General features: G+C 36.4%; 1 protein-coding gene across 1 annotated transcript in view; it reads right to left on the reverse strand.

Annotated features, from left to right (window-relative positions):
* Positions 1–18,297, reverse strand: part of ush2a (Usher syndrome 2A (autosomal recessive, mild)) — a 208,666-nt gene that overhangs the window by 61,586 nt on the left and 128,783 nt on the right. Inside the window, exons 42-48 of the mRNA XM_084096104.1 lie at positions 17,230–17,558; positions 15,144–15,266; positions 14,271–14,434; positions 13,915–14,124; positions 7,266–7,468; positions 6,316–6,428; positions 988–1,186 (exon numbers count right to left, since the gene is read on the reverse strand). Of these exons, the coding sequence (XP_083952230.1) occupies positions 988–1,186; positions 6,316–6,428; positions 7,266–7,468; positions 13,915–14,124; positions 14,271–14,434; positions 15,144–15,266; positions 17,230–17,558 (1,341 nt within the window). The remainder of the gene's footprint in view (positions 1–987; positions 1,187–6,315; positions 6,429–7,265; positions 7,469–13,914; positions 14,125–14,270; positions 14,435–15,143; positions 15,267–17,229; positions 17,559–18,297) is intronic.

The following is an 18,297-nucleotide window of genomic DNA, read 5'->3' on the forward strand; positions in this document are numbered from 1 at the left end:
ATGATATGTATTATCGAAAAAGAAACTCCATTGGATGTCGATTGGATGAAGGCAGAGTGTGAGACTGCAGTCAATTGAAAAAATATATATATTATAATAAATAAAAAAAATAGACTAATAGGACTTTAAATGGACTAAATGATTGGAGAAGTCTGTCATTTCACCAAAAAATGTAGATGTGAAGATATGAATAAAATGGGGGAAAAAACATGAATGAATCTTCCACAATAAGACTAATAACATGCATTTATAACATAGATGGGAGGAATACAATTTTATGCCAACTATAAACATTTTAATCAATCAAATTAATTGTATATATCAATATTTGCTGGGGGGAATTTAGCGTTGGACAACAAGGGGTCTTAAATGGTTGACAATCGCTAGTCCAGCTTAAATTGACAATAGGAGAATCCCTTATTACAGAAAATATGGAAAATCTTTTTTAAGATAAAACTTTTATAATTAAAACAACACATAAAATTGACATTCCTAATTATACCATAGATGACATGTCCTAGTGTCACTAATAAAGAATCAAACAAACCACCTTTCACGTTTTAAACTTTAGATAATGCTGAATTCAAGACAAGCTCCATTAACACATGATCACTAGTGTATAATGTTGCCTCTGTAAAACTCATTTTTCTACTATACTGCTTTACAGCTTTGAGAGCTCTTGTCCTTATCTGAGTTGTGTTCTCTTTGTGAGCTTGTCTCTAGTGTATTACTGTCTGATTTAAGCTGGTGGAGACGTATGGCCTGTGTTTGCTTGCCAAGTTGGCTGTATTTCAATAACACCAGGATGGCAGCAATTGCAGAAGACAAGTTAATCTGTTTACTGAAAACAATCACAGGGACTGTACTTCATAGATAAATACCAGCCACTCAAACTGATACATACGTCACCGTTTCTTCATGGAATAGTTTACGAGCTAAACTAATGGTCTAAGTGTAACACTTTAAATGAGGTTTCTCTGTAGTTACCTGTGTCTCGGGCTTATAACAGGTCTTGCCGCAGAAGTCTTTTTCTGCAGGGCACTCCAGGTACGAGCAGCGAGTCTGAGAAGGAAACACTTGCTGGGATTTCAGCTCCTCACACCACTGCAGAGTCCTTCGCCAAACGTCATATCCTCCCAGAATGCCATTGGGCTGACCAGGTGACAGCCATTCAAGTTTAACTGATCTAACACACACAGTATACAGACACAGCACAGATAAAACACTTTCACAAATATTGCTCACCACTTGGTGTATATTGTCAAAGTTAAACAGTCTGGTTTTAGCTCATACTTTGTTTTTATTCTATCACTGTCAAGGGGAAGAAGCATGTAATATAATAGAAAAAATGGTGATAATCGCCTCATTATATAGCACTTTCTACAACTTACTACAGCCAAATAGATTGTGCTGAGCAGTATGAGTTATGATGTGTGTCATCTTTTCTTTTTCTGATGTACTTCTTGTATTGATTTTCCTCTCCACTCATCATGCAGAAGCTGGCTTTCCACAGTAAAGCACAATTTTTGTTCACTACTGCTTGGTTTGAGATACTGGATAAAATATTGAGACAGGTACCATGTCATTAAAATGTTATTAGATTTTTAGGATATTAAGATAATATTAGATATTTATATCACATAATTAAGTTGTACTACAAGAATTACATGGTACCACAATTTTGTAATATTTAGTAGTAGTAACAGCATCATTTAGCAACATTAGCCCCTTTCACACAGCAATCCCTGTAAATTACCAGAAAAAATTGCCAGAGCGACTTTACCGGTAAATTAAAAAATGTGCTGTTCACACAAGCAACAGCACTCTGGCATTTTACCGGTAACAGACCATTCACACATTAGTTCCAAAATACCAGTAACCTCTGTGATGATGTCATTAACCAGAAGTGACCTCTAAAGTTGTTGACAAATCTCTTCATCCGCCCGGACGAGGAGAAGCGCTTTATTTTCGGTATCAGTCCAATTTGAAGACATTTGTAAACAGTGCTGACTGAGTAAACGCGTCATCTGCGCCATCATTTTATGAATGGCCCAGAGCCGTTGCAATTTCAACGGCTTCTGATTGGCCCAAATCACTTCTTACGTCAGCGCATGCTGACCTCGTACGTGCAAAATAGCGGTCATCTTCGGTAATTTACTGGTAATGTAAACTTCCCTTACTAGTAAATTGTTGGAAGAAATTTTCTGGTATATTTGAAAAGGTATTGTTCGCAGTTCACACTAGGGCTGGGAATCACTGGGTACTTCACGATACGATACGATACGCGATACATTGTTCACGATACCGATAATATCACGATATGGCGATACTGCGATAATCGATATATTATCAGTAATAACTCACAATATATCATGTTTTAAGAAATAAAAAGATTTTTTTTTTTAATTAGGAAAATGAATCTCCATTTCGTTTTTGGATGAAACACAATAACAAAAACAACTTGTGTCTTATCAGTTGCAACAAAACAGTCACAGACACTATTTTTGTTTTGCTGCATATGATTTTTTTCACTCGGGAGAAATCGAGTGGAATCGGTGATGCTCGCATGGTCGCGGCTCGTAGCATGTGAGAGGAATTACAAGCCGAGCCGAGCACGTTACAAGCACCTCCCGACCTCCCGATAATTTTTAAACATGTTTTTTCACCAGCTGTCCCCTATTGCCAAATCATACACAACCACGTCGATGGGGCTATACCTCAGTGGCAGCAACCATACAGCGTGCGCATACACTGTCACTGTCACACACACACACACACACACACACACTTTTCTCTCTCTCTCTCTCCCATTCGCAACATGACGGTTTAGCGCGAAAGCCCACGTGATTGCTGCCGGCTCGGGATAAAATTCATGCAGGACAGTCGTGCCTTGTACCAGCTGCTTTGACGCCATTATCAGTTAAACTGATCTCACGACCTCCCGAGTGTCCGAACTCGCACCGTGTACGCCCGCCCTAACGGCTTTTAATATCGATACTTGGCAAGAGCGCATCGAGAATCGATCGCGGGAGAAAATATCGCCATATCGATATTTTGGCGCACCCCTAGTTCACACATGATGTGTTACCGGTAATTTATCAGTAAAGACTGTATGTGTGAAAGGGGCTATTGTGTTTCTATATTATATCATATATTACCAGTGTTGGGGGTAATGCATTACAAGATTACAATGCATAATGTGAGTTACGTTATCAGATTACTTTTTTCAAGTAACTAGTAAAGTAACACATTACTTTAAATTTACAACAAAATATCTGAGTTACTTTTTCAAATAAGTAACTCAAGTTCATTTGTTTTCCAATTTATTTACTGATTTACTGTCCCCATGTTGAGAATTAGTGCAGAGGTGTTGTGTGCACTGTGTAAACATGATGGTTTTTTTAGTTTTAGACTTGATGCGAACATGCATTTACTCATCTCACTTGCACAAAAACTGACTGGGTATTCCTCGAAATGCATCGAAACTGTAAAATGCAAACTCAGAAAAATGTACGCAAACTTGCAATAATTAAATGTTAAATTACACAAATATACTTTATGTTTTTAATCTCACTTTATTAGCCAATGTCTTTGTTGCTGACCTTTGATGATACAACTCAACCATACGAATAAGCAAAAATGACTTTAGATAAACATCACATTTCTGTTTCATTTTTTTTTATTGCTGAAATAAGTGTTGAACTTTCTTCTCCTGCGTTCTATCTTCAGCGATCCAGAATGGCAGCACAGCAGCACAGCTGAGAGGTTTGTTTGAGCTGTGCCCTCTACTGTACAGGCGTGAATTTACATTTCCTCCAGCCTGAGGCTTATTTGTTGCTGTTTTTTTGTTGTTAAAAAACAAACAAGCAAGCCCAGGCCAGATGAGAAAAGTGATGAAAAAAGTAACGTAATGCATTACTTTCCATAAAAAGTAATTAGTTCCTTTTTTAGGGAGGAACACAATATTGTGATGCATTACCTTTAAAAGTAACTTTCCCCAACACTGTAAATACCCTGTAATTTAAGGTACTTTTGATCATCTTTAAATTAATAAGTTTTAACTGGCACACACTGGGAAACCTGCTGTGGTATACTGTAAGCAACTATTACCAGCCTTAGTAAATAAATAAAAAAAGACAAGAAATCAAAACAAAACACAAAACAAAACATTAAAAAAATTAATTCACATATGGCGGGGCAGCTTGCTGCTTTAAGGAACATTGCAGAGAGCTATGCTATCAGGAAGAGAAGACAGGGAGGAAAAACAAAAAAGCCATTAAACAAGCCTTTTTTCTTTCTTAACTGTAGTCATAACCTTATGGAAATGTGCTTTTGTTTTCATCATCTTTTTCATCTTCTCTCCACACATGATAATATCCATACCGCTCTGTGATTTGCCTTCCTTTGCTTTTTGCCCATCTCTTTTGTGTTCTGCAAATCTCTTGTCACATATGTAAGACGTGGAGAATGACATAATTACGGTTTGAGAGGGTCTCTCTCCTCTCCTCTGCCCCCTCCCTGATGAGGAAGCTAATTGATAATGAAGGCCCCGGACGACTTAAAGCTGACAGACCTTAGTATCCGATTAGGAATTCATGAAATGTGACAAGGATTCCTTTTTTAAAGTACAGACAGAGAATCGTTTGGCGGTTACTGTGTGCCTTTACTACACAAAATATTATTCATGATTACATTCCTTTTGGAGGGTTGGGGGATGGGGAAACAGCTTTGCTATAACAAATGCATTAGTATTATATTACAAAGGGTGTCATTGCTGTCCACCGTTAATCCCTCATGGAGAGAAATAACTGGAATTCATATTGGGCAGCAGCAGCGGGTAAGCCATCGGTTGCAGCACTTGTCATATTTCAATCAAGGCTTAAGCCAGCAACCGATTCCTGTGCCCAGCCCCCACGAACCACCAGAGAAAGAATTAATGAATTAGCTATTGATTAAATTCCACTCGAGCAAATCTAGCGTGGCAAATAAATGAACTGTTTGGGGCATGTGTAGGCCACGGCCAGCCATGTCGGGCCAATCGATCAGTAGTTAGTATTCTATTGGGAGAGAAGTACAACACACTGGTGATATGACATGAGCGTGGGAGACAGCACTGTAGAAAATGTGTGAATTATGGCTTACTATGGCACACAGAGCCCTTGTCCCTTCAAAAACACAATTTTACATTACAAATTTACAGTTACACTGTGGTATGTGTAAGATTTTCTTATATTGTGTACAGTGTACCAGGTCTTCACTGGATGCAACCGATTTCAAGCTGTTGAAGATGCACTTCATCTCAGAACATTCAATGCAAGACAACAGTAACAGGTGAAAACTATATATCCTACTTTATTTTCCAGTGGAAATAAAATAAAATAAAATAATATAATTGTGTATATGTTGTATAAACAGAGGTTTCAGCGTTTGAGGGGACAAATGTCAAATGCTGACAAAAAACAAGACCATTGGGAACAATCTGCAAAGTCCACTTTACAGTCAGCAATATATAATATAAGGATGCGCAATGATACATGTAAACATATCATCCAATCAGTGACACTGACACTGCAAATATGTAAATAAGGATGTTAAGACAGGGTTTAGGAATGTACAGTGTAAAACGTTAGCTTATGAATACCCTGGATTAATTGTAAACCCTGAAAAATTACGAGCAGTGTTAAACGTGAAACAAAGGGAGATATTTTCTTTTAAAGAAATTGCTTTTTAAGGACTACAACAAACGACTGATAGGGACTACACAAGCTTCCTCCCGGGTTACTGACATCACAAACCCTAACATTTACATAAACCCTACCCTGGGAACGTGATTTATAGATTATCATGACAGAATATGCTAATCAATGACTAGAAGATAACTAAACATAAGCTATCAACTAACCATTCAGAAATGTCCTGCTGCATTCTACATATTGTTACTTCTTTTTGAGTCTCTCCATCATTGTCTCCATCATTTTATGTTTGAACATAAAAGGTTAAAAGATTTTGAAATTTTCAGTGCATGTCTGTGTGAGGAGGTAATTGAAGCTCCGCCCCCAGTGCTGGGAGCAGCAGCTCATTTGCATTTAAAGGGACAGACACAAAAACGGTGCGTTTTTGCTCACCCTCAAAAAGTGACAACTTTAACATGCTATATAAAAATATCTGTGGGGTATTTTGAGCTAAAACTTCACATACACATACTCTGGGGACATCAAAGACTTATTTTACATCTTGTGAAAAGGGCATTATACCACCCCTTTAACTACTAATTCAAGTATAAAAAGCCCTTCTGTGTCTGCTTGACTGACTCACCTCGAGCTGAGCACCTGAATCTGAGGTTTGCTGATTTGGGCAGGTGTGTCCTCCACCGTGGTCACCTGAGTGCTGTTACTCTTCACACACGCGTACACAGTACACACCTCCACCTAAATACAGAGTATAGCAGTCCAACTGTACAGGTTAAATAAAAAACATGAAAAGGAATCTAAAAGTCTGAGACCACTAACAAATTGTTAAATTGAAAATGAACACAAATTTAATTACACAAACATTGCAGAAACATAAATATTAATTCAAAATGTAAAATCCTTATTTTATGCCACCACTTTTCTCTATTTAATTAAAGTCGTCATGAAATAATTTTTTTTTACCCATTTACTTTTTCATCACACATTACTAGTCTTGTGGTGAACAACAAAACATTTTTTGTCGTGGTAATCTTTAATCAAAATCTGAAAATTTGCTTCCGCTCTGGAATGCCATTTCTTCTCTGATGATGTCAGTTTGATGGCTCGGGTTGAATATTTTTTCACCAATTTTTATATCATAAAACCTTCAGAGCCTAGATTTTCAATGTGGTCTCAGACCCCAAAGTATAATATACAGTAAATAAAAAACAATGGTAACACTTTACAATAAGGTTTCATTTGTTAACATTAGTTAATCTATTAATTAACATGAAATAACCATGAGCAATACATTTGTTACTGTATTTGTTAATCTTTGTTAATATTAGTTAATAAAAATACAGCTGTTCATTGTTTGTTCATGTTACAGTGCATTAACAAATACAACTTTTGATTTGAATAATGTATTAGTAAATGTTGAAATGAACATTAACAAAGATTAATAAATGCTGTAGAAGTGCAGTTCATTATAAGCTCATGTTAACTAATGTAGTTAACAAATGTTAACACATGAAACCTCATAGTAAAGTGTTACCAAAACGATGTAATTGTGCGTTTAGATACAGAAGGCCAGACCTGAATACTGTGTACGGTGAACGGCAAGAGTCCTCCCACTTCCAGTGATCCGGATCCATTGCTAGTGGACTCATAGAGGCGGTCATCCAAATAGACAGAGTACAGTGTGACCGCTCCGTTTGGAACAAGAGGAGCTGCCCATAGCACCCTCACTGCTGTGCTATTTAGGGTCACCACCTCTGGAGGAAAGACCCCCTCGGGTTCTGCAACACAGAGAGAAAGCCATAGTTAATCAACCCAGAAGAGCTCAGCGGACTATAGTCCTCATGAAAACATACAGTCATAATGACATAACCCCAGCGCTTTTGAAAAGCTCAAGATTTGTATCTTTAACCTCTGCCCAAACACAAGACGACGCTTGGGGAAAGCTTGAGGTCCTCATGAAGTCTGCAGTAGTCTCCAAAAGAGTAATACAATGACACCAACAATATCTACAGAAAAAGACCCGAAGGAAAAGCAGTTTTTCAGTCTTTTCTCTTTTTTTCAGACTAAAATCGTGCAAGTGCTAGCATCAACACACAGCATATTCTACCCTTAATAGTCTCTGAAATGGCTTTGGGCTGCACTTTTCTTTCTGCCTTAGAAAAAGAGCATGAGAGAGACAGAGAGAAAAGGATTAAAAAAAAAGACTGAGGCGTTTTCTTAAAGCTGATCTGTGTAGTTTTTATTTTTTTGGTAACATTTTTACAAATGTTCAGTCTTTTTTCAGTCTTTTTGTGGGAGACTTGGAGCTTTGTAACTTTGCAGATCTTATACATGCACAAACAGCTACCTAAAATATGAAAACGCATCATATGAACTAAGAATGAACAATACTTTTACAGCATTTATTAATCTTTTTTAATGTTAATTTCAACATTTAGTACAAAAACAAATGAACGACTGCATTTTTATTAACTAACATTAACAAAGATTAATAAATACTGTATAACTGTATATAATAACTGTATTGCTCATTGTTATTTCATGTTAATTAATGCATTAACTAATGTTAACAAATGAGACCTTATTGTAAAGTGTTACCTTTTTTTAATGTTAAAATAATTTCTTCAATCCCAGCTTAAAGTGTTAAAAACTACAGTATAAGGAATCCATTCATAGAAATCACCTAGGAAGTATAAATACGTATAAATAATTTACACTAACATTCAAAAGTTTAGAAATTTATTTTTTTGTATTTTTTTATGTTTTTGAAAGAAGTCTCTTGTGCTCAACAAGACTGCATTTATTTGATCAAAAATACAGTAAAAAATATTTTTTACATACTTTTACAAAATTTAAAGGTACACTATGTAACTTTTTTAACCCTCTGGAGTCTGAGCTGTTTTCTGGGCCCTGGAGGTGTTCTGACATGCTCTGACATTTGTGCTTTTTTCAGTTATTTATAAACATGTTAATGGCAAAGGTGTAAATTCACTCTATATAGCACAAACAGGGCTACCAAAATATCTGATCAACATGCATGTATATGTTTGAATTTTTAAGAGAATAATGTTTATGCGTGGTTATTGGAAAAAATAAAAATGAAAGTTGCAGAAATAAGGCCACAAAACACATACTAAATATGTGGCAATAAGACTTTTGACTAATGGATGTCGTCGCCTATAGTTTTTTCTTCAAAATTATGTGAAAATAGTCTTGCTTTATCGTTCACATAAAACCATACATTGATTTAAATTGATGTAAAACAGGTTTTGCTTGGAAAGCCAATATGCGAGGGGGGCGTGAACGAGGAGTGGTTTACACCTTAGAATACAATGTCCCACCCACTCTGCATAATAATTAGCCATTCATTCAGGTGTGAAACTGACTGAGCCACAATGCAAGGACAAAAGATATATTTAGAAGAAGACTTATATTGACCATTTAAGATTTTGCTTACATCTATCTTGTAAATATGTTTTGCTATTTTATTAAAAAGGTTACAATTACAACAATTACAATTTCAGCAATATTTCAAGTGTACTCTTTCTTTGTAAAAAAAAAAGATTATAGGCCTACATTTTATCTATGTATTCATTAGTTTGAATATAGCCAACATTGGAACAGCTAACATCTTAGTTGATGACTTTATTTTTGACAAAAATAGTATTTTATATATAGAAATTGCTAAACAAAAGCTTATTTGACGAGGCAGTATATTCTACAGTAAAAACTCTACCCAAATCTACTAAACAAAATGTTGTCTTTCATATTTCGCCTGACTGTAATGTTGTTTTCATGAAATATTAGGGCATATTGTTAATTTGCAGTTTAATACGTTGCTTATACAAATAGCCTACATTTTATTTCAACATATTTCAGTCGATTTTTACTCATCTCAGTATAGCAATACAGTTTGCTAAAACATCATCATTCATTCACACACGCGATTTAAATTTAAACTGTCTTTGCCAGCTGTGGTAAACAGCGCGCATCTCTGCCGTTCATTCATAAACAGAAACCCACGTGAAGAAATTCACGTGAGAAGGAAAAAACTTACTAGTATTCCTCAGCTCACTCCTCCATATACCCGCACTTCTGAGGGACATTTTCCATTATTATTATTCCTCACAGCGCTGCAAGACGGTGTAAACAAGTAATTATCTGAATAAACTTGTGAGTTTTCTCGAGCTGTATGGGGGCGTTCACAGGATTGCGCTTGGATTGCCTCAGCCATTTGCGTTTGAATAGCGCACGCTCTCCGTGGGTGGAGTCACATTACATTTGAATTAGCTCTAATGAGATCGACTGGAATCGCACTCTTTTAATACAGATTTCACAAGATGGGAATATTTGTTTTTTATATAAATTACTTCATTTAAAAGAAGAGAATTCAAGCTTCATGCCTGTGTGTCTGTATGCCTGTTTGACTGAGTATTCGCTGAGCTACAGTTCATTTTCGGGCGCGTTTCAGAATGGACTACACTGGCAGAGAGAAGGCAGAACTCGCTTCGTGTTTATTTTTCTTTATTTGGCAAAAAGCACAACACTTTGTTTTTATTGTGAGTATACACAAAAATAATACACATTTAACAGAATCGATTGATGTATGAAACTCCTATGGAAAATCAAAGTCAACAGAGTATTTATGAGTTTCTTTTACACTGATAAAAAAAAGCGAGCTGGTATCGCCGGCGATACCGTCGACCTCAGGGGGTTAAGTACTTCGCAGCAGTTACTAAAATAGTCAGAATATAACTTATTATAGGTGTACCGTAGTGATTTAGGATAAGACAAAAACAAGGATTGGAAGATGGATTCATGATGTACTCGCTCATTATATAAATTTTGAACAAAAAAGTTACATAGTGTACCTTTAAAATAGCTGTTTTCTATTTTATTATTCCTGTGATGTCAAAAACTGAATTTTCAGCAGACACGACTCCGGTCTTCAATGCCACATGATCTTTCAGAAATCATTTATATAATGTTATGAGTGTGTGGGTATATCACACACATATGTTCCTAAGTTGTCTGGTTCAAAAAGAACCAATAATAATGCAGGAGTACATGCGTCCATTTGATGTGTGTTCCTGAGCGCACTCGTGTGTATAAATAATGTAATTTTATATGTACATCAGGGAACGCTGACAGCAATACATCAGGGAGGTCTGGCAGAATGAGAAAAAGCTGAGTGTCACTCTTTCACTTTCCCTCTTGCTTTTGGGGGTTCCTGCAGATGGTTTGTGGGCAAATTGAATCAGTCCTGGAGAAGCGCGCGGGGATTGAAGTACTGCACCGGGGGCAGAGGGGGTTAACTGGGCCAGTCTGGGGGATTCTTTCTACAGCTCGCACCATTTTCGCCTTCTTTTTCTTTTTTCCCCACTCTGTTTTTTTGCAAGCTCTTCCTTTCCCATGACAAATCACACTAACTTACAAAAGACGACCAGAGAGCCTATTTTCCAGCTTGATGTGACTCTAGTAAACAGCTATTGTGACAACTTTGTAAGGCTCTTCTGAAAGAATGTAAAAAGGGAATGATTGATAAAGCTTTTTTTCTGAGGCGAGTGAAGTTAGTTTGTGAAAGAGAGCTGAAAGACATGAGTGTAGTGCTAATGACAGCTGAGAGATCAAATATCTCAGCAGCGGCTTTGAACAAGCCATTGGTTGACATGATGGGATGGGGAATGAATTCAATACAGAGCAGGGGTCCTGACACTTACATTCTCTCCAAAGAATATGACTGTGGTTCTTACTCAAAGCCTCAAAAAGTCTCTCTTTAGGAGATATCCTTCTATCACAAAGGTCAACGTGAAGAGACCCCATCTGAGATATCTTCTAGTTAAGGTAAAGCACTTCTACTTTTACAGCAGATCTTACTGAAGGTTTATGAGGGACAGATAAATGTTTTGATATCGACAACTAACAGCCAACTGAACACCTTCGGCCATTCATTAATGGACGGCATGTCACTCAAAATGATGCTCAAATAACATGTTAAGAGGTCATTCACACAGAATATGATTTTGTGTATAAAAACACAATAATACATGGAATAAAAAATTGCAAGGTCTAAAGGTGTGTTTTTTAAAAGTTCTTTAAAACTTTTAATTTGAGTTTTTAGAGCACTGTTCAAGTCTTGAGCGAAATGGTCAAAAGTCCATCTAGTGCATGTGAACAGCCCATAACATAGTTAGGTGCAAGCTACTTAAAGTAGTAACCAACTACAACAAAGCTACTGAAATATATCAAATGATCTCTCAAATACTATAAAAATAAATATTCAAGATTTTTTTTTAAGAGCAGTAATTATCTACCAATAAAAGATCAAAATAAAGAGATAAAGTTTGAACAATCTGGTCATTTGCAGGAACTGTCTGTGCTAATCAACTTTCCAACGCACCATGTGAGACAGAGGACAGTTTAGGAGAGAACATTTGGTTATTGACTCGATTATTGAATTAAATAGAAACTATTTGCTGGAAAAAGTAGCTTATTACTGAAAAGGCTATAATGTTTAGAAACAACTAAACTACTGTCGAGTTCCTGAAAAATGCTTAGTGCTTCCTTGTTACTCGCCATCACTGAACAAAAGAGCAATTATGAGATATACTTGGATGCAACCAATATCAGTGCTCTCCTGAAGCGTCTCTTTCCATATCATTTCTGCTGCTGCATTATTAATGCAAGACTTTGCATGGACAACCTCGCCTCCATTCCAGTTTTTAATTAACAGGCTCTTAACATATACACTATCATGTAGCATAATATGATCTTTAAGTTCAACTGCTTTTAATAAGCTGCTCTTTAGGCTGTAAAATATTAAAGCTACCACTGGAAGTTCTTTGGTAAATGACCTGTAACCTTTACTTAGGAGCAAATGATCTTCTAATGTTTTTAATTATACTGATAGGTGGGAGCGAAAGAGGTCCAGATATGTTACAGAAAGCCAGTTGTTTAGATTCTGGTGTGTAAGGCAAAGGCACAAATGAATGTGTATGCGTATGCGACAGGTTTGCTGAGCTTTCATCTGTTTCCTGTGCTATCAGTGGATCAGTACATTAACTGTGTGAGAGAAGGACAGTTTAATGACTATTGATCATAGCACAGAGGTCAAGATATCAACATTTTGGAAAAGGCAAATTCTTCCGCAGCTTGTGAGGTTTTCCTTTAGAGTACAGAGGGAAAATATTCAATCAATCAGTTCTTCTTCTCATCTGTTTTTTATCTCCATGAGCAGGGGTGGCTGGAGTGATATGAGAGAGGCAGGGTGACAGAAATCACAGGAACATTTGAAGTGTTGACAGGAAAACCATAATTAACCAATATCTTCAATCCAAATTCCATCCATTTAAGCATATAGAGATGACTGCGGTCTAGTAAAGTCCATATTTCAGCTGAAACCTTAAATATAATATAAGACGCTCTTTAAACTTTCACATTACTTGCACAGGTTTAGATGCAGAAAGCAAGATCCCACATATAAAGATCCCTGGTCTTTTTGCTCTAGAATGTGCCAAATAGAAAAACACAGTATAGTTTTGTGTGATTTAAGCTAAATAGGTAAAATTTGTGATACCATCATAAGTTTTATTAGTAATTTGAAACGTTACTGAAATGTATAGTAGCGTTTAAAAAATTATAATAATGATACTTTTCTTCAGCAAAGATGCATTAAATTGATCAAAAGTGACAGCAAAGTCTATCTTGCTCTATCTATAGCTTTCCATACAACGAATCCTGGATTTTTTTTTTTATCATGGTTTCTACAGAAATATTACGCAGCACAACCGTTTTCAACAGATTATAATAGGAAATGTTTTTTGAGCACCAAATCAGCATATTAGAATGATTTCTGAAGGATCATGTGACACTGGAGACTGCAGTAATGGCTCCTGAAAATACATCTTTGTCATCACAGGAATAAATTACATTTTCAAATATATTACAATAAAAATAAATATAAAATAAAATCTGTAATAATATTTAACAATAGTGTAGTTTTTCCCCAATCTCCCCAATAAGGACTTGCTTTAAATCTCAACACATACTCAAAGGACAAATAATAATAGTATGAATGGTATGAAAAGCATACATGTAATGCTTTGGTTTATGCTAAAGATCAATCAAAACATTAGATTTCTAAAATATACTACAAATCTGGGGGCCTGTGGCTTGGCAGTCAAAATAGATGTGCGTAACAAACATCAATGTAGCACATACTCACCTCCATCTGTAGTAGTGCAGCTGACCTCAGGGCTGGTTATGTTGTGGGCACCGTTGGACACAGTCAAGCGGAGCTTGTACGCCGTGCTGGGCTGCAGGTCAGAGATTACCACAGAGGTCACAGCGGGGTCAAGTGTAAGAGTTTGCCTGTGCTGGTTGGACAGAACCATAAGGATGTAGTCCTCCACCCTTCCCTGCAAATCTTGCAGAGCTGGGAACAAAAAATATAGTACAAGACAGGACACACTAAAGGTCAATCTCGAAAACCAAGTTCTCTAAACACAGATTCTTTCCAGAAATGTATTTTCGGTCAAGGGCCAGGATAAGTTTAATAATGTAGAGAATCTAGACTCTTACTGGGGGTGGACCAGTTGACCAGGATCGCCGTATGATTGAGAACTTGGATGGATACGTTGGTGGGGGTGAGGGGTTGCCCAGCCAGTGTGACCCCTGCGGCGACCTCCCCTGAAGCATAGCCAATGTCATTGTGAACCAGAAGTTTGTATTCGTACCATGTGTACCTGCAGCACATTTAAAAACATTACTCACAAGAACATTTTCATTATTATGGAATCTTGCCTTTGTAATATATAAAACTTATAGTATACTTATTTATAGAATTATAATGTACATGTAAAATAACTACATAGAAAAATATTATATATATATATATATAAAGATGCTTTAATTAATACATTTATTAGTATAACTATTTTACATATATTTATCAAAAGTGTGGGGTCAGTAAGATTTTTTTATGTTTTTGAAAGAAGTCTCTTATGCTCACCAAGGCTTAATTTATTTGATTTTGTTACTGACCCCAAATAGTAATTTATATATACTATATGTAACAAAAGAGGCTCTATAATATCTAATTGAGATACTGTAGTTGTGATAACATAAAAGTTGTGATATCGCTGCAAGTATTTAAATATGTTACACAAATTCAAGCCCAAAGTGAATCATTTACAAGGACTGAAAACATGAAGTCAGACATGAATCTAAATGATAGAACCTGTGATACAAGGGAAACAACTGGGGGTTTTGTGTTGGAGTCTTTCAGCGTACACACAAGGAGTGCCAGAGAAAGATTAGCTGAAAACAATTTAATTCTATGGAATATTTGCTCAAAGTATCTTTGAACAGCATTAAAAAGATGGCATCGGTGCACAAAAACAGTTTTGTACACACAAGCAAAGTTTGCATTAAAGCTAATTTCAGTAATCTCACCTGCTAAGGCCTTTATCTTCATGAAACAATTTGGTTCCTGCGTAAACATTGTACCACAGATTCAAATCTTCAGGGGGACGTGAGGCCAGGGGCTGCTGGGTTTTCCGTCTCAACAGCTCAAATCTGAGGGCAGCGGAAACAGCCAGATAATCAGAGCCCGCTCCACTCCCACAATCCTCTTGCCATTTCACCCGCACCGCTGTTTCACTGCGTTTGTGCTTTTGTCTTTTCTCTCTCTCTCTCTTTCTTTCTCTCCCTCAACAGTAATGCTAATTTTGCCTGTAATCAGGAGAGCTCAGCTTAATGTGCGCTTTATAAGCCTAGTTAAACAAACACAGCAGCAGCGGGAAAAGTAGTCATGAATTTTAATCATCCGCCGTGAACAGACCTTTATTTACCACCTAATCAGCTCAAAAACAGACTAAAATATACAGCGAGAAAGAACAAGAACTTTTACGTTGTGCTTCGTTCTTCACAACCTAGGGAGACACTTGCTGTCCTCATTTAATTGGGAGATTTATGGATTATTCTCAAAAGATATTAGGAATTGCTTTACCATATGAAATGCTCACAATTCTGATTACAATTGACTGAACTTTGAAGAACATAAACATTCATTTTAACACACATTTTACAACCATATATATATATACACTTCAAATAATAATAATAATACTTATTATTATTATATTTGAAGTATATAGATATGGTTGTAAAATAAATAAATAGATTTCACTTTGAAAAAATGTAAACATCCAGTTTATAATTTTATAACCATATCTATCTACATCAAATATAATAATAATAATAATAATAATAACAATGGTGAACTGGATAAATTGTTATTATTATTATTATTATTATTAATACTACGGGGATGCTGAATGCTTGAATCTGATTAGTTGATGCATGTTCACAATTATTTTCAGGGAAACACACAGCTTAAGCAGTTCCAGGCAGGTCTTGACCGTGTCTTGACTTGTCTTACAGTTCCATATCACTTAGCCAAATGATTTCAGTTATTTCAAAGGTCCTTACAGCCTACAACAGCAACAGAACCAAAACCCACAATGACACTGACCAAGCAAATAAATATTGTTAACAAAAGGATAAAAGCGACAAATTATTTCCATGTTTTTTCGCCACAAAATTACATTTTATAATGTATTATGTATTTATTATTTATTATGGAAAAGCACATACTCTCTTTACTCCCGCTCCCTCTCCCACTCAAACACACACACATACAGTACAGACACACACTCGCACAGAAACGTGTTGTCAGCACTGCTGTGACGATTTTATCAGTAAAATAGTTTAACAACTTAAAAGCTACATGACATTTCTCACTAGGTAATAACGCTACTGTTCTTGGAGCAGATAAAATTTCAGTTTTGCTATTAGACGCTGCTGCCAAACACTGTTGAGAGACACACAGATTCAGGTAATTCATACACGCTTAATCTCTCTCTCTAATAACTGCATTAATAACTGCATTACTCTGCTATTAATGGCTTAAGCCTCCGTTACTAGCTCTGAAATGACATTTGGAATGGAACGGAGGCTTGAGATTAGATGCGTAAGAAATTATTCCTACACACAAGATCGTTTTAAGGACAAAAACCTGACAAATGTCTTGAAATACATCATCTGGACAAAGTTTTGAAGTGTGGTAACTGTAGTATACGGAATAACTGAACTATTAAAAAATAATGCACACCCGAGGTGGTAATGCATTATTTTATATCTCGGGTGTGCATTATGTTTCTAATAATTCAACGGCCCGTCGTCAATTATTCCTTACATAATAAATAAATAAATACATTTTACTTTAAAGAACGTAAACATGCATTTTAACAAACATTTCACAACCACATCTATATACTTCCAATATAATAATCATTATAACAACAACAACAATATTAATTATTATTTTTATAAATCACTATTATAATTAATAATTGTATTATAAATAAATAAAATAAATACATTTAGTAGTAAATTATAATTGTCACAGCTGTAACACTACTTAAATGTGTGTCAAGAAACTAAGATGTAGTACAACGATTAAACATCTATCGGTTACCTTATGTTGGGGCCGTTCGGCCTTGATGGGAATTGCCATGAAACAGCCAGGAAAGACTCACTGATGGCTACTACTGACAGGGATGGCAGGCCTTGTGGGATTGTGGGTAATGTAGTAACCAGTGTTGGAAGGCTTTCAGTGCATCCTCCGGCATGACCTCCCCCTCCTGAGCAGGCGAGGATAGTGATGCTGTAGTTGGTGTAGGGCAGAAGGCTGGTGACGGTACGGTTGAGTATGGATGTATTGGTGTGCGAGATGTGTGGATCAGGCATGCGGATCTCGTACCGCTCAATTTCTCCATTGGGTATGAGTGGAGCGGTCCATGTAACCTGCAGTGAAACACGGGATACATTTGAACTTGTTAGTATCTGAAGAATTTGACATCACAGTATAACAGTTCTTGTGGTCATGTAGTTATAAACTAAAATGGTTTCACAAGAGTGTCTGAGGCTCCAGGGAAGGGCCGGAGTCCAGCGCAATATCACAACACATCATCTCAGGCTTTTAGATCGATGAGTTTGTGGAACCGACGTCATGTGATGAAGCGAAGGCACCCTGACTTTGACCCAAGACAGAATATTCCTTTCATTACATTTAAAAAGGGCCTCAGCCCCTGGAGATCATAATGAAATCCTAATGGAATTGCAGGAAACTGTGCTTGTTGCTGCATACTGTATCTGGTGCAGCATTTGGCGGACACATTAAACATATTGCGCATGTCTGGGGGTGAAATTAAATGAAAGAAGTGGTAGAAACGAGATGAAATGGTAGATTGGATAAATGTTATTGCTAGGATTAGTTATGAAAAGAAAAGTTATAATAATGGAAATTGAAATGTAAGCAGAAGTGAAGGAAGGTTTAGAAAGCGCTTTTATTCCAACCTAATTTGAAAAGTGCCCCTATTATGCTTTTTCAAATATTCCCTTTCATGCAGGGTGTAATATAGCTGTCTGTTAATGTAAACGGTCTGCGGTCGAAAGTCGAAAGTGCGCGATAAAAAAGTGATCATCTCCCAAAAGAATCGACTCTAAATGCATCCTTGCTGAATATAAGTATTTTTTCTAAACT

The sequence above is a fragment of the Abramis brama genome (genome assembly GCF_963993115.1).
Source record: "Abramis brama genome assembly, chromosome: 21".
In the NCBI taxonomy this organism is placed as follows: domain Eukaryota; kingdom Metazoa; phylum Chordata; class Actinopteri; order Cypriniformes; family Leuciscidae; genus Abramis; species Abramis brama.